The following is a 20,112-nucleotide window of genomic DNA, read 5'->3' as shown; positions in this document are numbered from 1 at the left end:
CTTGAACTTAATAAATACAAAAAGACCCTTATGAAATAAAGCGATAGTATTCCTATGATAAGATCACTATTCCAATATCACAGCAAACTGTAAAATATCATGCAGCTACTACAGAAATTCCTTTATTAACACCACAGAAGATAAAAACTACATACCATAAACTCACTACAGAGTAACACAGACGCACTATAGGAATATTATAAGGATATTATAGTGGTTTTTCGTCGGTGGATGCAGCAGGTCGGCAATTTGTCCAGCATGCACCTGAGCGTCTAAAAACCTTCTGTCTGCTCTCTAAATTACCAAACCTTTGTTTTATTAACACAATTAATGTTGATTGATGTTGTTTGCGCGACGGCTGCAAGAGAATATTCAATTAGTTACCTTGTAAAGCTTGGAGGAGCAAATAATCCGCGTTGAAATGTTTGGCAAATTGTCCTCACGCACAGAGAGGAGAACCACGCACGCAGGTAGTTTGAAGCACAGCGCCACTGAGACATGGAGGGATTTAAAACCTTGGTGGGTGGCCACGACTCTAAAAGTAAGCCGACACCCCCTCCCAGTGGTCTGCCTGCGTCACAGCACCCACTGAGATCCAGGACAACACTCTTTTATTTCAGTTCAGAATGAAAACCACACGGAAAATCACTGTAAGACTCCTACAGGGATATATAGTGTTTCTATGGTACTCAATCGTGAGTTTATAGTGACCTAACTGTATTTTATTTTGTTTTTATCAACTATGGCATCACTATAATATTCCTATAATAATCCTATAATATTCCTGTAGGGCTTTATAGTGTGTATGTGGTACTCAGTAGTGAGTTTATAGTGACCTTAATGTACTTTATGGTATTTTTGCAATCTCTTATGGTATTACTATAATATTTCTATAGGATATTATATGCTTTATAGTTTTGCTCCAATATTTGTATTGTATCCTTCTGAAATGTATTATAGGATTACTGTAATGATTTTTCAAAGGGGTAATAGCAGATAAATTACCTGTCTAAACAATATAATGTACAATAATGAATGCAGATTTTGAGCAAGGGAGTACTGGTGAAAAATTTTGGTTAAGGCAGCCGGTTAGGACTGTAATTGTAGCGCCCAAAAACCCAATTATTAGACATAGACATAGATGGCTGTCATAGATGGAATAATGGTGGTGTGGGGAGGCGAGGAAAGTGGAGTGTGGCCCAGAGTCACCTCCCCAGAGTCACCCTGTGTGTGTGTGTGTGTGTGTGTGTGTGTGTGTGTGTGTGTGTGTGTGTGTGTGTGAGAGAGAGAGAGAGAGAGAGAGAGAGAGAGAGGAGAGAGAGAGGAGAGAGAGAGAGAGAGAGAGAGAGAGAAGAGAGAGAGAGAGAGAGAGAAATATGTAAATATGTTGAATGAGTTTTAACTGAGACTGAGGAATAATGAGCCTTTATTGGCCCGTAAGAAGGATCATTTCTGGCCTAGGAGGAGTTTCTAAGATCAAACGTGTGATTTTCTAAGACTTTGCGCATGACTGAGTTATCCATAAGTTCTATTGCGCCACTGTGGTTGCTTTGCAACACCATGTATCCCTTATGAAAGGGAACATTAGCAACATTTTAATACATTTTAAAGGTTAAAATAATAAGGTTATAGTGTAATGGAGCTACAATACGTAACAATTGTAGCCTACCTCTGAAAATCAAATACCATAGAAGATAAAATAAATATATATTAAGAAATACCATCACAACACTTTCTATTGAGTACCACATGGACACACTATGTTCCAATAGACATATTACAGGAGGAATATTAATCTACCACTCAAACTCCTATAGGCCTAGTAGTCCAATAGAGGATAAAAATACCATAAAGTTTGATAAGGTCGATACAAACACACACACACACACACACACACACACACACACACACACACACACACAGTCCCGATGGGAATATTACAGTGACACTATGAGAAAAAATACCATAAAATATGATAAAGTCACTGTAAACACACTACAGAAGTCCCTATAGGAATATTATAATGATTTAATGTTGCGTCAGCCAAGTGCAGCGCAACATAGACAGCGCCCACAGAGATAAAACATTGATTGAGTTAGTTTGAGGTCTCTGGTATCATTTCAGGACAATAATGGGACTCCTGCTCCAACATGTGTAATCTGTAAGCGGTTTAGCCGGCGCAGCCTGAATAGACGCAACTCCGCTCTTATTTTCATCATGGCGCGACTCGTTTCAGACGTCGCTCCTGCTCTGAAGGTAAACCAACACACACACACACACATACACACATGCCCGGTTCAGCAGATACCGGTCCGTACTGTGGCTTATCCTACAATATAGACTAGACTCCCGGGATAAATATTAGGGATAAATATTGGTGACGCAGGTTGCGCTTTAATCTGCCAGGTAGCCGAGACGCTCGTGCGGGTAAAAAGTAGTTAAAAAAACAGACAGATAGGGTGTTACAGCTTACAACTAAAATATCCAAGTCGTTGATTCTCTTACTATTTAGTGACATTTTATGTCACAACACTGTCACCTCCAGTGGTACAGTCTAATGCCGTTTGGTTTTGGGTGGCCAGTGACGTAATTCTGCCACAATATCTATTTCTGTCCACGTCTGCATCAAAATATTGAATACAGTTTACAGTAGCCTATGACTTTAATTACAATGATGTAATGAACATGACGTTGATATAATGCAACCTGCTTTCTCCAAACGCTGAATGTGAGTACCATCTTTTTATGAAAAATAAGTATAGCCTAATAATCCTATAATAAAATTTGCTATAGCCTACAAATATCTAAGCAAAACTACTGGGAATGTTGTAGTGATACCTGAGAAACTGGAAAAACAAAAATATGTATTACAATTTATAGACGCACACTATTAGTTTCTATAGGAATATTATAGGCTAATTATTGTCTTTTAATTCATAGTAATTTAAATAGGGATTAATATGTAGTGTGTCTAATTGGGAAGGAACCAATAGGTGAGCACTCCCAGGTTATTTGATCAGCCACCTTCATAAATTATGTAAAACTGTCGAAAGGAACGTAAGATGTGTTGCGTTCACGGCCAGACAAAAACCTGTTATTCTGGTTATCATCCATATAGGCACTACCGCACTCACTGCATTTGCATTTGTTATATGACTGTGAGCTCTGTAGGTTCTGTAAAATGGAGTGACACTGCATCTTATTATTTTCATTACTATGGTAACATTGTTCCGTTTCTCTCCAGGCGAGCGGTGACCTGTCCAGCAGTCAAATGGACGACAACAACATTCACAGCTTCAAGGTATTGACACGATCGCTGTAGATTTTGTGTTGTTTTCAAGTCTTCTGTGGGTCTCAGGTTTGTAGCGTGGCTGACATACAATGCTCCAATAGAGGTCAGTAAAGGTTGATCTCTTTTTAATCCTTTTAAATGACATTTCTTCTTCATGATGCTGATTTAACGGCACCTACCCTCAGTACCTGCTCCAGCTGCAGCATCTTGAAGTTTCCTTGGAGTCCTGACACTCAGAAATGCCCCCTGTTACTCCACATATAAGCTGCTCCAGCACCGCTTCTTGTCCTCATGTTGCCAGGCGCAGTGCCAAAAAGGCCTTTCGGAGTCACAGTCATCCAACGGCGTTTTCAGTTTGACAACAAACACATGGAAAACTAATCCGACAGAAATCCCGGTGCTTGGATCCGTCAAAGTCGACTCACTGTCAACCTGAACGATCCTTCGGCTGATCGGCCTTTTCTAAGGCCTTCGATTTATCACTCGAGTTCCCTTCAAACGAAATGATCTCCATCTTGTTGTCATTGTTGGGACTCCTGCGCTCTCCCTCGTCCTCCTCCTCTTCCTCCTCCCGCTGTGCCGCCTGCTCAGCAGAATCCACTTTCCCAGCTCACGCTAAGTAGCTGGGGCTTTGCTTGTTTTCTGACCCTGACTGCCTGAGCAGTAGACAGCAGGCTCAGGTAGAGATTAGGGTGGACACGAGCAGACGCACACACACACACACACACACACACACACACACACACACACACACACACACACACACACACACACACACACCCATGCACATGCACTAGGATGAACAGTGGCTTTGGGTTGGAGATGTGTGCCACCTTTTGCTTCCACTGAACAAATCGGAAGATAACTGCAAGTGTTGACCTTTGCCACTCTTCTGCAGATTGATTTTGTCACGTTAGGCCCTTTGGTGTGTGTGTGTGTGTGTGTGTGTGTGTGTGTGTGTGTGTTTGTGTGTGTGTGTGAAAGAGGGTTTCTCAACCTACTGTAGGTAAAGATTACCCCAGAATTTGGATCTGTCTGCCTTTTGCCACCTTTTGCTTCCACTGAACGAATCGGAAGATAACTGCAAGTGTTGACCTTTGCCACTCATCTGCAGATTGATTTTGTCACATTAGGCCCTTTGGTATGTGTGTGTGTGTGTGTGTGTGTGAAAGAGGGTTTCTCAACCTACTGTAGGTAAATATTACCCCAGAATTTGGATCTGTCTGCCTGCCCCCCCCCCCCCCCACCCCCACCCCCACCCCACCATCCCTCCCTCCCCAGGTCTCTTACACACCTGAAGACAGGCAGGTATACAGCAGCGTTCATATTTATAGTCACTTAATCCTGGCCAAACGGCGGCTGGACTGTATGTGAGGTGAGGGAGGCAGGTAACAGTGAAGATGGATTATGGCTCATACTGAGGACAAAGATACCGGTCTAATCACTATTTATAGACTACCACTGTGTTGCTGTGAGTTGCGGATGGTCACTAACGGCGACGTCAACAATGTTCAATAGTTGCCAAAAGATGTTAAAGAAGCTAAGATCCCAGAGTCTGTCCCAGAGAGAAAGCAGATACTTTCTGGAGAGAGAATCGTCCTCTGAAAATACTATTAAAACAGGTGAAATAATGAGTATTTATAGTGGCCATTTAATGACACATCGGAAAGACAAATAATCAGAAACAGTAAGAGTTTATTGGTGACTTTCTGTGAGAAGAAGGCCTATGAGAAAATAAAACGCTCGGTGTAATCTGACCACACTCGCTCACCGCTTCTCAGTCTGTGTAATCTGGGATTACGGTGCAGGCGAACCTCCCGCACCGGGGGGGGGGGGGGGGGGGGGGGAGCTAACATGGCCAGCCTAATCCCAACCACAGCCAATCAGAACAGAGAACTGACTGAGTGACGGGCAGAGGAGGAAGCATCGCCTCTTGAATAGGAGAATCATGTTGGAATAACTCGGTTTTGCTTAACAGATGGAAAGATCAGCTCTCCCAATTGTTTTTCTACTTACAGTTCTATCAGGCGACAGTTTCCTGATATCAGACAGAACTGTCAACTCGTCACACTCCATTTCCATCTTCAGTCTGACATTGCCTCCACTCTAACCGATTTCCGTGGGGGAGGGGCACTCGATTTTCCCTAACCAATCACTACAGACCAACCTCCTGAATCTAACGTCATATTAAGTCGACGCTGATGCGTAGCCATGACAACACCAGAGACGGTTCAGAAAGTATCGAGCATCTTTGACAACACGGAGCGAAGTAAAAACAAAGTATTTCGGATTTCAAAGTAATTGGTACTTTTAATTGATTCAGAACAGCCTGGATAGCAGCGTCTATCTTGTCTATAGCGGTCGCCATTGTTGTTATTACTCCTCCTTGGTTCCGGTGCACAGCTTGACAACAGTTTGACAACAGCTTGACAACAGCGTTAGTTAGTTAGGTGCTCATTGGACCGATCATTTTTCAACCGAGAAACTGCTGTTTCATGTCACGATGCCAGACCAGAATGAGTCAACTCGGTGGAGTGGGCGGAGTCAAAGGGCTGGACCCAGGCACCCTAGGGGTTGTAGGGTGACACAATGAATAGGGAGAATACCTTTCAACTGGATGAGCAAGATTCAAGCAACTGGATGAGCCAGATTCAAGCATCCGCCCTGCTGAAGTGTCCTTGAACAAGGCACCAGCTCCAGGGTGTGGCTCTGTATCTGAGCCTGACCTTTGACCTCCCGGTATAGCGGGGTCAAGAAAAAAAGAGATTTTCCAAACAGATCCATACAGCATCACACTGATTATGATTACAGTGTTCTTTTTTTCTCTTGTCCCCATATAGCCACAGCATGGGAGAAGTTACAGTGTAACTGGCCAAATGTTGGGTTTAAATGTGATAACCCAGCTGCTCAAAGATTTACTGCTGAGGAGAAGTGACCAGAAGTTACCTTTGGCTTCTGCTGCTCATGGCAATCTGTCAGTCAGCCTGTCACAGTGTCACTGCTACAGCCCATAGCGACCCCTGCTGGTCAAACCCAATTAGATAGAGACAAGGAATTTGACAAGGAAATAGAAATAGACTGCTACTCTTTTTTCTTGATGAACTGATTTTAATGTGATGTTGTTTTTAGCATTAACATCGCTGTTGCATTATATTATTGCTGGTGGGATGTATAAGGTTACTGTGGAGGCCTCTCTCTTCTTTACTGCCTGTCATCTGTTTTATATGTTGATGTTGTGTGGTTATCGTTGTGTCTGTATTTTATATCACTGCTGCAAACAGAATTTCCCCTCGCGGATAATAAATATTTGACTTGACTCGACTTGACTAGAGGGAAAACAGAACTGAGAAGTGAGAGCGTCTCTTTATAGTGTGTTTGTCTGTCAGCCAGATATCTCAAAGATTTATGAATGGACTTCCATGAAATTTGGTGGACAGATAGGGCCAAGGAATTATTGGTTAGATTATGGTGGTGATCTGGATCTGGGATTTCTGCCCTTAGACGATTATCTTTTTTAGCCATAACTTTGAAACTAACGGAGCTAGAGACTTGATTCCAAATCCTAACGGTATGTTTGCAGGGTCAAGAAATGAATTTAACTGAAACTTTAAGCAATAGGAATGATGTTGTTTAAGGGAATTGGCAGAGGTTTGTGCTTTCTGAGAGTCTTCTTGTTTTCAGATGGAACAGTTGAAAAACATAGCAAACTGGAGAGAGAAAAGTGGATTCATACCATGAATTCAGCCGCACCTTGCTTCACATTCATATAGTTCCACACATTCACACCTGACCCTAACCCTAACCCTAACCCTTCCAGTACAACCAGTCTTCCACTTAAGGGCACATCAACCGCACTTCTCCTGTCCAGAGAAGCAAGCCCACTTCTCTAACACTTCTCTAACATGTCCCCAAATTTTACTATTTCCCAGACAAGCACACTACAGAAACTGTATTTCACTGTCTGTTAACCCACTTGCCTCGAAATCTCTTTCTATGGGAATCTGAGAAGAATGATAACCATTTGTATTTACATTTACATTTCAGGCATTTAGTTGATGCTCTTATCCAGAGTGACTTACGATGAGTGCAGTAGTAGGATAAGCATAAATTCTTAGATCACCAACAAAGGTCAGAGCCACAGTACGCAGATGTTCCTGCAGCCCTAGAATGATCATGTATATAAACAGTGTTAGGAAAATAAATAGGAGCAACAAGAGCTAAGGACAGAGGCAGAAGGCATAGTTTTTTTAAATTTCAAAATGAGAGTAGATTGGAACAAGTAGAGGAGGAGGAAGATACTGTATGGGAGAGGTGAAATGATTTAGAGTGAAGAGATGAGTTTTCAATTACAGATCTAACACAGAATGGACCAATCTTTAATTAACACTTACTCATGATGCTAATTAGGATTGTTTTTTCCTTTACAGGTGACTAGGAATTAGCTGAAATGTGAACAAGTTGCTGCTAAAATGAAACGTTGATACAAACTACATTCTAACCTCCTGCTGTTGTGTTTGCACCAGGCAGCTGACCTGGTGATCCAGCTGTCCTCGACCCCCAAGACCAAACCGGACCCGTCCAACCTCGTGTTCGGGACCGTCTTCACTGACCACATGCTGACCATAGAGTGGAGCGCGGCCGAGGGCTGGCAGGTACCCCACATCAAGCCCTTTGGGAACCTGTCTCTCCATCCGGCCTGCTCATCCCTGCACTATGCCATACAGGTACAGTGAGCAGTTTTTTTTTCCATCTATGGGGTTAAAAAATGACAAAAATATAATCTCATGTTTCTTTTAGAGTCCCCCCACAATGTTTGTTTGTTTTTTATAATTGCATGTATCAACAAGGACATGCCTATAATTGTGTACAATTAATCCAATGTCAATGACAGGTTCAGATAAAAACAAATTCTTCCTAATTTCTATCTTCTTCTAACTTCTTCTTCTACCTTGTTAGGTTTAATTTAGCTGAGACAGTTACTGTCATTTTTTTTAATTTTACATTTATCTGACTAGTTTTCTGCAGTGCTTAACACACAGGCTCCTAACCTTTTTTAGAAGATCAAAATAAATAAATAAATAAATGAATAAATAAATAAATACTAGCCTTAACTAATAGCCCATGTGTCATAACAGTTACAAAGTGCTTCACAAGATCAATAAAAATGACATGTATGTAGGCTTTTCAAGCTCCGTGGCTTCCATAGTGGTTTCTGTGTAGTCCAAAAGCTGTTTGCAGTACATTTTCATTTTAAAATAACATTTATCTATTTACACGGTCATCTTAGTTTAATTTAGAATTAACTCCATGATCAGGAAATCCTGCTTTAGACTGTTAAATACCTTTAAAATTCAAAACAAGGTGTATGATGATACCACACTGAGCAACATGGGGTAAAGAGAGACAAGGATGCAATGCACATTATGCGGTGCTCCAGTTAACCTTTATATTACAGTGAGAAATGGTTAAATGGAGACAGACAAAAGCAAGACAAAACACATTTTATAGTTGCAACTTTTTCATCCCGTTGTAAATCAAAATGCAGGTCTATTTTGCAGCAGTGTCATGAAAAATGTTCCCTGCTTAACCTGCATTGTTATCTCTGGTGCAGCACAAGCCTTATTTCTACATTTGGATGAAGGAGTGGACCTCCAGACCTCCATGTCGGTTAGTTACCGTGAGGTTTAACGACACAATGTTCAATTCCATTACCGTAAGGAATTAAAATGAGTGTTGGTCTGCTTTTGAGGTCATTGTCAGCGAGGCTAAGTGGCTGCTGGCACTTTGTAATCAGCCCATTATCTGTTGTCTTTGTTCCGATGTCTTACACAGAGTTCGACTCTGCTGCCGGGCGAATGAAAAGCTCTGCCTCACATCTACGACCTCATTACATCTGCTTTCAGGCCGAGCCACTGCTTGAGGGTCTGAGACAGAAAGCTTATTGTACTTTTGATAGAATGGCTGCTGTAACAATTGAAGGCCACAGAGCGTGAAGAATAGAGGATTTTTTTTTTTTTTAATCTAGTTCTATTCTTTTCATGTTTCTTTTTCAATTTGCGATATAAATAGCTGTGGGAGGATAACAATTGTTCTCAAGGCTACTCTATCATCTTGCTCTGTCATTGACTTTGTTTTCTCCACTGTGCGAGTCAAAGTGGGGCTCCCCATGGCTCCCCGAGAATATTTCCCTTTCTTTTCCTTTCTTTTGTCTAGTTTGTTTTGTAGAAATAAACCCCTCATCTCTTCTATTCTCTTTTCTCCTTTATTCTCTTCTTTCCTCGTTTCTCGTCTCGTCTCCTCTCCTCTCCTCTCGTCTCCTCTCCTTGTCTCTTCTCTTCTCTTCTCTCCTCTTCTCTTCTCTCCTCTCCTCATCCCTCCTTTCTCTTATCCAGTTGTTTGAGGGGATGAAGGCGTACCGCGGGTGCGACAGCAGAGTGCGTCTCTTCAGGCCGATGCTCAACATGAACCGCATGGCCAAGTCTGCTGAGAGAGCCTGCCTGCCTGTAAGAACACAACCATGGATGTAAAAGATGAGAAAATGCATGGACGGATGGATAGATGAGAGAATAGATGAACAAATGGATAGAGAGAGTGATGAACAAATAACTTCTTTTACCTACAAACTGTAACACAAGTTTAACTTAATGTTCCACTTGTGCTATTTCACCTCTTTGCCACCTCTTACCTTCATTCTTTGTTTCTCTGTCCTTTTCTCTCTCTTCCTCTCCTCTCTCCACTTCTCTCCTTCTTCTCCTCCCTCTCTCCCTCCTCCAGGCCTTTAATCGGTCTGAGCTGCTGGAGTGTATCAAGCGGCTGGTGGAGATCGATCAGGACTGGATTCCTCAGTCTGACTCAGCCAGCCTCTACATCAGACCAACTTTTCTGGGCACAGAGGTAAGGAGGATCAAAACTATAGTGCTGTAATCTCCTAAAAGCTCCAACTACACCAGTTTTGGGTATTTATTTATTTTTTTTATGTTTTTACAAGAGTTGAATGTTTACACTGGGTAAGATTCATAACCTGAAGATATATTAAGACATTTTGAAACCCATTGTAGAAAATGTAAAATACACCGTGTCGTTCCAAAAATAAGGCTGGTTCTCTTTATTTCTGAAATGTTGACCGTTTAAAAAAAAAAAGATTTTCATGTGGCAACAGCAATAGGCTCATACACATGCATATTTAAACAAAACTAGGGAGAGCTTTCCCTTTCAGTGGCTGAGAAATTAGCAACATTTGAATTTTCAGGACAATTCCTCTGGGAAATAAGGTGACAATGCAAAGAAATAGCTGAAATTACATGACTTAACTGCTTTGAAGCCAAAGACAGTGCCAGTTCCACATGCATCCATTGTCTCCCTAGTCAGCTGGTGAAGAAATGAGTGAAAAAATTTATGTTTTTGTATTTGTACGAGTCTTTGAAGGATTTCACTCCAAATGCTGTATAACCATTTTGGAAAAAAAATTGTTACCATCAGTAATTATTTAACAGTAGTTATTCATCAGTAAACTTTTCAAAAACACAGATGATTTTATCCTTAAAAACAAGCATTTTGAATACAAAGGCCTTTAGATGGTTCATAACTTTAATAAAAACCCAAACTGTGCTTAACTTTCGTACGAGTAAGCTTACTGTTTTTTCCGAATGGATGGTACATCATTTAGGAGTGAAACTAACTAAATCTGTGTGTGTGTGTGTGTGTGTGTGTGTGTGACCCACGGTAGCCATCTCTGGGTGTGAAGAAGCCGTCCCGGGCCTTGCTGTTTGTGATCCTGTGTCCAGTGGGATCCTACTTCAGCACCGGGGCGAAGCCGATCTCCCTGTGGGCCGACCCCAAATACATACGGGCCTGGAAAGGGGGGACTGGAGACTGCAAGATGGGAGGGTGGGTGGGCACATACACACACACATACATACACACACACATACACATACATGTTATTATTTTGTTCAATGAATCAAACTTTTTCTGATGTAAAATGCATCTCTTGTAAAGTTAAATGAGCCTGGGTTCATGGTGTTTGGTGTTATACGCTTTATCATACACACTGTTATACTTAATACACATACACTCACATACACATAGTCATACTAGAACACACACGTACACATACACACACATGCACATACATACACATGGAACAACATGCACGCACGTTTTGTTCTGCATTTCAGACATTTATCTAACGCTCTTGTTAGATAGAGAAGTGTAAGGAAAGGAAGTAAGACAAATACACACACACTCAGGCAAAAAGTATGTGTGTGTGTGTGTGTGTGTGTGATGGACATGTGATATCATGTCCATCATCATGGGGATACAGTATCTGGTATGCTTTGTATTCGAATGTAAGCTTTTGTGCAAGCCATAAGGCTCAAATGGGCCTCCTATCTCAATCTAAAAAACATTTCTAAAACATGATACATTGTTTGGATTATTAAAATAAAAGCATTTCCAATTTTAGCCCCATGCAGTGACACTCTAACACTCTAACTGCAAACAAGGTAGCAGATTGTGAAAAAAAGAAATCAGTTTGAATCCGTGTAATTTACCCCTGACACAAATTCACAAGAAGTTTCTGCTAATAGTTTTCGCTGGATTCAGGGATAAAGAGCTTTGCGTTGCATTGTGGCACTTTATCAAAGGGTCACACTCACTGCTGTGTCTGGCAGCGACATTGTGTCCACACACACACACACACACACACACACACACACACACACACACACACACGCACACACACAATACTACTATAGTATGACCGTAAAATGTTGTCACAAATCTCCTTCACCTACACCACCATTACATAATCCATTTTAGACATTGTTATTTACATATATATTTTAGTTTATGGTCTACATTTAATCTGTGTCTATCAACTACACAGCTCAGAAGTCTTCTATACTATGAAATACATATTTGAATATAGAGTATATAATATACCATATAAACTGTCCTACAAATGCAGACAGCAGCAACGACTTTTTGTGTTTCAAGGGTCAAAAGACATGATTACATTGTAGATTTCTTATCAACAAAAATTAAATCCATAGATGCTTATTTAAATACACTATTGCCTTGTGTACCAACAGTGATTTTGTTGGGACAATTTGAAGTCTTTTTTCTCAGTTTCACCACCCATGCATTTTCAGACAGCACTGTAGCCACTAAAGCATAAATGGTATTATTGCCTTGGGTTTTTGCAGGAACTATGGAGCGTCCATCTCTGCCCAGTATGAAGCAGTGGATTATGGGTGTCAACAGGTGCTGTGGCTGTACGGAGAGGACCACCAGATCACTGAGGTGGGAACCATGAACGTCTTCCTGTACTGGATCAATGAAAACGAAGGTAAGTCCACAATACCAGAATCCCTTTCATTTCTAAAGTATTGTATTGGTAAAGAAGCCATTTGAAGCATCTCTAATTCATAGGATTTCCATGACTGTTTCCAATCAAATGTGTGCTGCTTGACATTGCTGTCCTCTCCTCTGCTTCTCCTCCTGTCAAAACAAGGCTGAGCTGCAACAAAAGCATCCTGTATCTGCCATTTTCACTGCATACTGGAAGCTTTCTCTTTTTTGCTCTCTCCCATTGTACTTATTGTTAACTTGAAGGACTTTGGACTTGTTCTGACTCAATCATTCTCTTTTTCACCAGATTGTGAAAATGATTTTCAATTTGGACAAATATGTCCTGGTTATATCTATCAAAATACAATTAACAGGGGCCTTCAACACCAGGGTCACTCCCAGGAAAGTAAAAGTTACTGGCAGCCACGCAAAGCAGCAACATGTTCTTGGTTGAATCCAGCATCCAGAGATAACTGTGCAACTGTGACCTCTAGTGGCTGTGCAGTGTCAATACAACATGAAGGCATGTAGCATCTCCTCGTTTTGTTTTTCTCCAGAGGAGGAGCTGGTGACGCCGCCTCTAGACGGCATCATCCTGCCTGGCATAACCAGACAGAGCATCGTGGAACTAACCAGGAAATGGGTGAGAGAGAGAGGGAGACAGAGAGAGAGAGAGAGAGAGAGAGAGAGAGAGAGAAAGAGAGAGAGAGAGAGAGAGAGAGAGAAAGAGAGAGTGAGCACAGGATGTATATGGGTGTGTTTGTGTGTCTGTGTGTTAACATGCACATCTGTATTCTTGTGACTGTAAGCGTGGATGCATGTGTGTGTCTACATATGCTCATGTGCATGCACGGCTGCTCTGGAGGCAGAAATAAACCTCAACAGATAGAGCCAAAGAACCACAGTTTTTTGGAGTGCAAGCTAACTGGCAAACTTGAATGGCAAAGACAGAACTCTGGTCAAAATATAAATAATAATTAGAAATGGAAACGGCTTCCTTTTTCATTCATTCATTCATGACCATGGCATTCATGATCTTGGAAGGTCAGCAGCTAGCTAACTAGCTAATCTAGATAAGTAAGTAGGCTGTGGCTTGATTGCATTTTTTCAGTTAGTAGCAGAGTGCTAGCCTTCATAATATTAGCTTCCTCCTCTCTTACCTGTTGCCTTTTGCACTGGGCTTCAAAGGTTACTTTGCCAGAAACACTGTGGTACTTTGGCTCCACCCACAGAGGTTCAACTCAACCACTGAGATTGTTTCTGCCTCCAGAGAGAAATGTTTGCACAACTAAAACTCCAGTCTGCAAACCTTCCCTGGATAAATTATTGCTAAAGACAAAGCCTAAAGTGGCCAGGTAGGAATTTTCTAAACAGCCTTTTCCCTGTGACTCCTGTGCTCTCTCTCCCCTCCCTCTCTCCTCCTCCCCCCAGGGTGAGTTTAAGGTGACGGAGCGCCACCTGACCATGGGGGATCTGTGCTGCGCTCTGAAGGAACAGCGGGTGAAGGAGATGTTTGGCTCCGGCACCGCCTGTGTGGTCAGTCCAGTGGGACACATCCTCTACCAGGGAGAGGTACGACACTTATCTTTCTATCTCTCTATCCACCAATATAAACAATTCCATTTTCAGGAACATGTTAAACTTCAAGTTCTTCAGCGGTCATTGCTGTGGTGTTTCTGCACTGCACTGGAGCTCGCCTGTCAATCAAACAATGTGGGCGGGACTGTGACGTCTTTTCCCTTGGTTTGAGTTTCTGTAGGTGACGCTCTTTTCTTTGTCTGTCTGTTTGCTGCTGTTGGAAATGTGTAGCATCACTTCATGTAAGGCAGAGGATTTTCCCCAGGCAAGACCTACCAGACACTGGGTGTTTAGAACAGAACAAATGTAAAAGCTTTCATGACCTGGGTCTAGGTTGAATCACCATTTTGTTATATCAATTGGCAGCAAAATGGACATTTATTCATATGAAAATGTTGTGGATTATTATTTTAATTTAGTCTTTTTTCCTTAAAAGACCCTATCCTATATAAATTACATCAGTTGGATACTACTTCCTATAATGTATACTAAGAATTTACATCATAAAGCCTTAAAATGTGGGTAAACTCTATTCTGCAAATAAGAAGGTGAGTTTATGTGGGTTTACTGTATGTATTCCTGTATATATCTATCCATCTATCTGTCTGTCATCCATCTCTGTATGTGACTATGTTTAAGATCCATTTTGGTTTGTTTAGCCTACTTTGAAATTGTAATACGCCCTTATTATAGATTACCTGTCAATGAAAGAATTCATATTTTCTTCTCTGAAAAATTGCTCCTTTTTTTTTTTTTTGCTCTCAAGAATGACACACTTTCCTCACAGATAATCCTGGCATCCTGCTTTACACTGACATGTTGAGTGATGGATTAGGTGTATTTACAGGAGCTCTTCTCCAGTCTTGGAAAAGCAATAATCATTACCTCATGGCTGATACTTTTAGGTGTAGCCCATCTATAATTTCTCATTTTATCATTGTACACTTGAAGCCTTATTTTGCCCTTTCCTATTGTGCTTCTTGATAACTTGAAGGACTTTCGACTTGTTCTAACTGGAGCATCTTTTTTTTTTTAATTAATGAGTTAATGAGTTTTTTAATATGAAAGTGTTTTATATAGAACATTATTACAAGAAAGTAGTAAGAAAAAGCAGTTATATGTAAATAGTTTTCGAAGTGTTAGTAGTTCAGAGCTTGATGAATGAGGCTCATGGTCTCTTGTGACCAGATGGACAGTTTTCAACTTTAGAAGGTTATCAGAGCCTGTGGCGGCTTGTTTTAATATGTTTCCATACTTAATATGTTATTTGGTATAGAATTTAATATGTTATTATATTTAATATGGTAACAAGTAGTTTCGCATAAACTGATTATCTTGTTAAAATTATGTGTGTGTGTGTGTGTGTGTGTGTTTGTGTGTGTGTGTTTCTAGCACTTGCACATTCCCTGTCAGGAGGAAAACTCCCAGCTGGCTTCCCGACTGGTCAAGGAACTCGCAGATATGCAGGTTGGTGGATGCACACACACACACACACACACACACACACACACACGCACACACACACACACGCACACACACACACCCAGATGTTTCCCCTTGCTCAGTAACATTAACAGCTGGGTGAGCATCTGTCTTCCCTGCACCCCTGTCACCCTTAGGACTCTGTTTCCATGTAGTACCAGGCTCCTGTAATTAAAGCCTTCAGACGTGTTACTATAGGAGGACATTTTGACACCAGCCATTGTAGGAAGGACAGCTTCCCCACTTCCTGTTGTAGCTGGGAAACCAGTGCTTTGCAGCCCCCCTGGTGCGCTGAAAGTACAAACCTGTCAAAGAATGAAAAGTGGAAATGGAAGTGGGCGGAGCTACAGGGCTGAAAGGGCCTGCAGTGCAAATGTGAACGCTTTGAAAATGTATTATACTTCGGCTATCAAGTGTATTTATGCTCTGGCGGTATTGTTAATGCTTGGCAACTCATTCTCATTCAGTCTCCTACTCAAAAAATATATATTAGTGACTAATCAACATTAATTAGCAAAGAGGCTTCATTGATAGTAAATTGAAATGTTCCGACTGACATATTGAATTGGAAACATGGCCAGTGAAAAGCAAGGCCTAACAAAACATAATATAATATTCATGAGGTGACTTCTCATCTTCCATCCTGCATAATTTGCATTGCAGGACTATTATCCAATATATAACTCAATAAAATAAAATTACCAGTTAATGACGCAGGTTATTTATAAATTAGATTTTAGAACAAACCTCCCCCCCGGTCCTAACTCAATGTATACCTACTGCACACATTATCTAGTGGGTAAACGTATAATGCCTCTAATGGGTGAAATATCTTATTAAGTAATGAGCAATAATTTGAAAAGTGAATATTACACATGCCCTAGAAGTACGCCGCCTCTGCTGTCTTTAATGATCTGCACAACACTTCACTTTTAAACAGATTTATAATGTGCTTTGCTGAAGGCTTAATTTGTGTTAATGAGTGTGTTATGTATCGCTAATTTTTTGTGATTGTATTGTGTAATGAGCCTATTATAAGGAATATGGACTTCCTTATTTTCCCCCTTATTCTGGAGAGGCCATCATATGGTTGAGAACACTATCAAGACTAGAAGGCAGCTGCAGCTTCTGTAAATGTTTATGCTTGTTTATTGTTTGTCTTCTGGGTTTGATTTTCCAACAAAATAGCATGTAAATGCAAAGCTGTTTAGTAGCTGACTTGGAAGTCCCAGATGTCGGACTTTCCCCACCAGCACTTAAACGCAGCGTAATAGTTATGGCTAAAAAATGAAAATCGTCTAATAATGGAAATCCCAGGAAATCACCACCAAAATCGAATCGAATGATTGGACCGAGGCCGATCTGTCCACCAAATCTCAGCCAATTTCATTTCATAACTTTTTGACATTGGAGATAACAGATACTATCGAGCGAACCCTAAAAATTATCTTATCTTTTCTTACACTGAAACAAAAGTCCGCAATGGTGATTATGAGTGGGTATGATCTCCGACTTGAGATTGCCAGGTCAGATGTAAGCTCGGTCTGCATGATATTATAATGAGTGTCCTCGGTTTACTAGTGTTTACTCACAAATATTCATGACTTGGGGCGGGTTTATAGGTTGATGTAGTAAATACATAGGTAGAGTGGGGTAAATATAGGTTGAGTTTACAGTCTTCCACATCCAAACCATAAACAGAACTACAAACACCTGCGAGGCTCCTAATTCGTGTCGACTATCTATCTTAAACACCCTCTTTGACTGAGCGGACTCTTTGATATTCAGCCCTCCTGAACTCCCAAACTTCCTCTAAAAACTTTGATTAGTTGATGTGGCTAATCTCTCCTCTTCTTTTATTTGTCTTTGTCTCTGTCTTTGTCTCTCTGCCTATCTCTCCCTCTCTATCTCTCTCTCTCTCCCTCTCTCTATCTCTCTCTTTTGTCACTCTTTCTCTGCTTCATCTCTGTTTGTTTCTCATCTCTCTGGTCAGTCAGGTGATTAGCATATCTGCTCTCTCCATCAGCATGGCCTTGTATACTTGCGTGTGTGTGTGTGTGTGTGTGTTTGTACGAAGTACATCTATATGTGTTTTATGTCTTGTCTGCATGTGTGCGGGGGCCTGTAGCGATAGCATCTTTCTTGTGGTTCAGAGAGAGTGAGAGAAAACAGAGAGAGAGAGAGAGAGAGGGAGAGAGAGAGAGAGAGAGAGTTGTTGAGCGAGGAGAGTTGCAGATAGGGCAAGACAAACTCTCGAATGCGCTCATTAAGCTCGCCATAATTACACAAACTCAATTATTGCCTCAGCCTTTTGTGATCTTCAAAGCCAAGACGCTGCAAATGAAGCCTCGAACAAGTGGAGGAGGAGGAAGAAGAGAGTGTGTGTGTGTGTGTGTGTGTGTGTGTGGGGGGGGGGGGGGGGGGGGGGGATGATGGGGAATGGGCGGCAGCAAAGCTTAATGAACAATAAAATCGACAAAACGCTCGAAAAACGCCGCGCTCCTTCCGCGATGCTGTTAAATCTGTTGACATTTCATTTGGAGGGAAACAGTACGCCGTTATCCCCCCCCGTTCCCCCCCACCCCCCACCCCACCCCCTCTTGAAGACAACATTGTGCAACAAACAAACGAGTGGTCTGAGGCAGCAGATGAAAGATGGGTTTACTAAGTCGCCCCGCTGTTCCTCTTTCAAGTTAATTAGAAATCACATTCTTTTGTTTCCCCTTCGCAGGCGCTTATTTACTTTCTCACTTCGACCATTAGAACAAATTTGCAACATGAGACGCAAATAATTGGATTTGTCTCCGCGGCTGTCACGGATTGGGGAACATTTTGTTTTGATTTTTATTATCTTTTTTTTTTTTTTTTTTTTTTGTCTGTTGTGTTGTGTTCTGTTTGGTGGCTGAGTTTGCAGATTTGCTCGCGGATATTTGTTTTCATTTTCTGATTCGTGTTTTGCTCGCAATTAAGCGGCGCCGGGCGAGAGAAGTTTAGCAGCTGGGGAAAGAAGAAACCGGTTCCTGCTTTTGGGCCCAGTGGGACCCGAGAGACTCTCTCTTTTAACCTGTTCATGACCTTTGCTCTCTTACAGTACGGACTCTCTCTTTTAACCTGTTCATGACCTTTGCTCTCTTACAGTACGGCCGCACCCCTAGTGACTGGACCGTCCTGGTGTAGCGGAGACAACGGAACCTGGAACACACACACACACACACACACACACACACACACACACACACAATCACGCACATGTCTACACAGAAAGACACAATACAGTATGGAAGCAATACAACCAAACAGACATTCATATCCCAAAGACAGACTACAGAAACCATGCACATGTTACGCACAAGTAACACTAAAAATATGCAAGATGGTGCAAACTATTTATTAGCACAGGAAGTCTTGTGCATGTACTTTTAGATGTGCAATAATCTCACTCTGACTGCAATATGACTGCTGGATAGCCAAAGTGGAAGCTGAAGTGGCTCTGCACCACTTTACCTCCCTCAACACTTTAATTAACGACTAACGCACGACTGTCCACAGTAATTAGCAGAACTTCAAGTAATGTCTCACCCGTACACACGCAATACTGCACAATATCTTACAGTATTCCACCGTGACTCGCTCTGCTCTCTCTCCTTCACAGAATGAATTCCCATAAAGCGTCTTAGGTTTTCACACCTGGCATTAACAGCGTCCTGGGTGATCGGATTGTGATCGGATACGCAAAAAACGCATAAAATCCAGGTGTAGATTAACTCAGCATGTGTGAGAGTGGGATTCCATCATCCAAAACCACATCTGGAGGCCTGAGATGCATTTGGCCACAAAGTGTAAATGTAATGCGTCTCCAATCCACCTATATGAGCTGTGCTAATGGAATAAAATAAACATTTCCACTAAGCAGGGAACACACGCAAATCAAACAGGTGGCAGGGCGCTCAGGTAGTGACATACTTGCCAAAAATGGATTATCAGGATACTGAAGATAAGGAGGTGTTTACTGTCAATTTTAAAGTACCTAAATGTTAAGAGAGGAAGTGACGATCATGAGGGAAGGAGAAATCAGATTTCAGTTTGTATACCGGAGATGTATTTTAATGCCAGGTGTAAATATAATGTGGCTACATCAGATCTAGACACGATCTGGATATCAGAGGCATGTTATTGCCAGCGGTAAATTGAGCTTTAAACTCAGATTAGTATAGCACCGTTGCAAAACAATGGACAGACATGAAACATACAAGTAACTGACTGAATGCTCTCCCCTCCATCAACTCTCCACCTGAACCAGTAGAGCAGAGTGTTACAGAAAAAGAACAAAAATAACGTGTATTTTATTTTCAAATGTAGCGCTGAAATACATTTGGAAAGGTGGGATTAGATCGGAAAAAGATCAAGAT

General features: G+C 41.5%; 1 protein-coding gene across 1 annotated transcript; it reads left to right on the top strand.

The window, feature by feature from the left end:
• The first annotated feature begins 2,669 nt into the window (after positions 1–2,669).
• Positions 2,670–18,880, top strand: bcat1 (branched chain amino-acid transaminase 1, cytosolic). The gene is made up of 11 exons (XM_071536589.1): positions 2,670–2,728; positions 3,245–3,301; positions 7,816–8,016; positions 9,685–9,795; positions 10,067–10,186; positions 11,019–11,179; positions 12,499–12,641; positions 13,201–13,286; positions 14,075–14,215; positions 15,614–15,688; positions 18,842–18,880. Exons 2-11 carry the CDS (start codon positions 3,272–3,274, stop codon positions 18,878–18,880), a joined length of 1,107 nt encoding a protein of 368 aa, XP_071392690.1. The 5' UTR covers positions 2,670–2,728; positions 3,245–3,271.
• Positions 18,881–20,112: the final 1,232 nt, after the last annotated feature.

This window comes from Centroberyx affinis, unplaced genomic scaffold, assembly GCF_046629955.1.
Source record: "Centroberyx affinis isolate AG114_WGS23_722 - 3 ecotype Tasmania unplaced genomic scaffold, CSIRO-AGI_Caff_v1 ptg002911l_1, whole genome shotgun sequence".
Taxonomy (NCBI): domain Eukaryota; kingdom Metazoa; phylum Chordata; class Actinopteri; order Beryciformes; family Berycidae; genus Centroberyx; species Centroberyx affinis.
This window is presented reverse-complemented; position numbering and strand designations above follow the sequence as displayed.

Excerpts from the sequence above, each read along its gene's own strand:
- bcat1 (XM_071536589.1), top strand. The coding sequence starts at position 3,272 with ATGGACGACAACAACATTCACAGCTTCAAG. Across the intron at positions 10,187-11,018 it reads CAACTTTTCTGGGCACAGAG|CCATCTCTGGGTGTGAAGAA; the intron begins GTAAGGAGGATC and ends GACCCACGGTAG. Across the intron at positions 11,180-12,498 it reads GGAGACTGCAAGATGGGAGG|GAACTATGGAGCGTCCATCT; the intron begins GTGGGTGGGCAC and ends GGGTTTTTGCAG.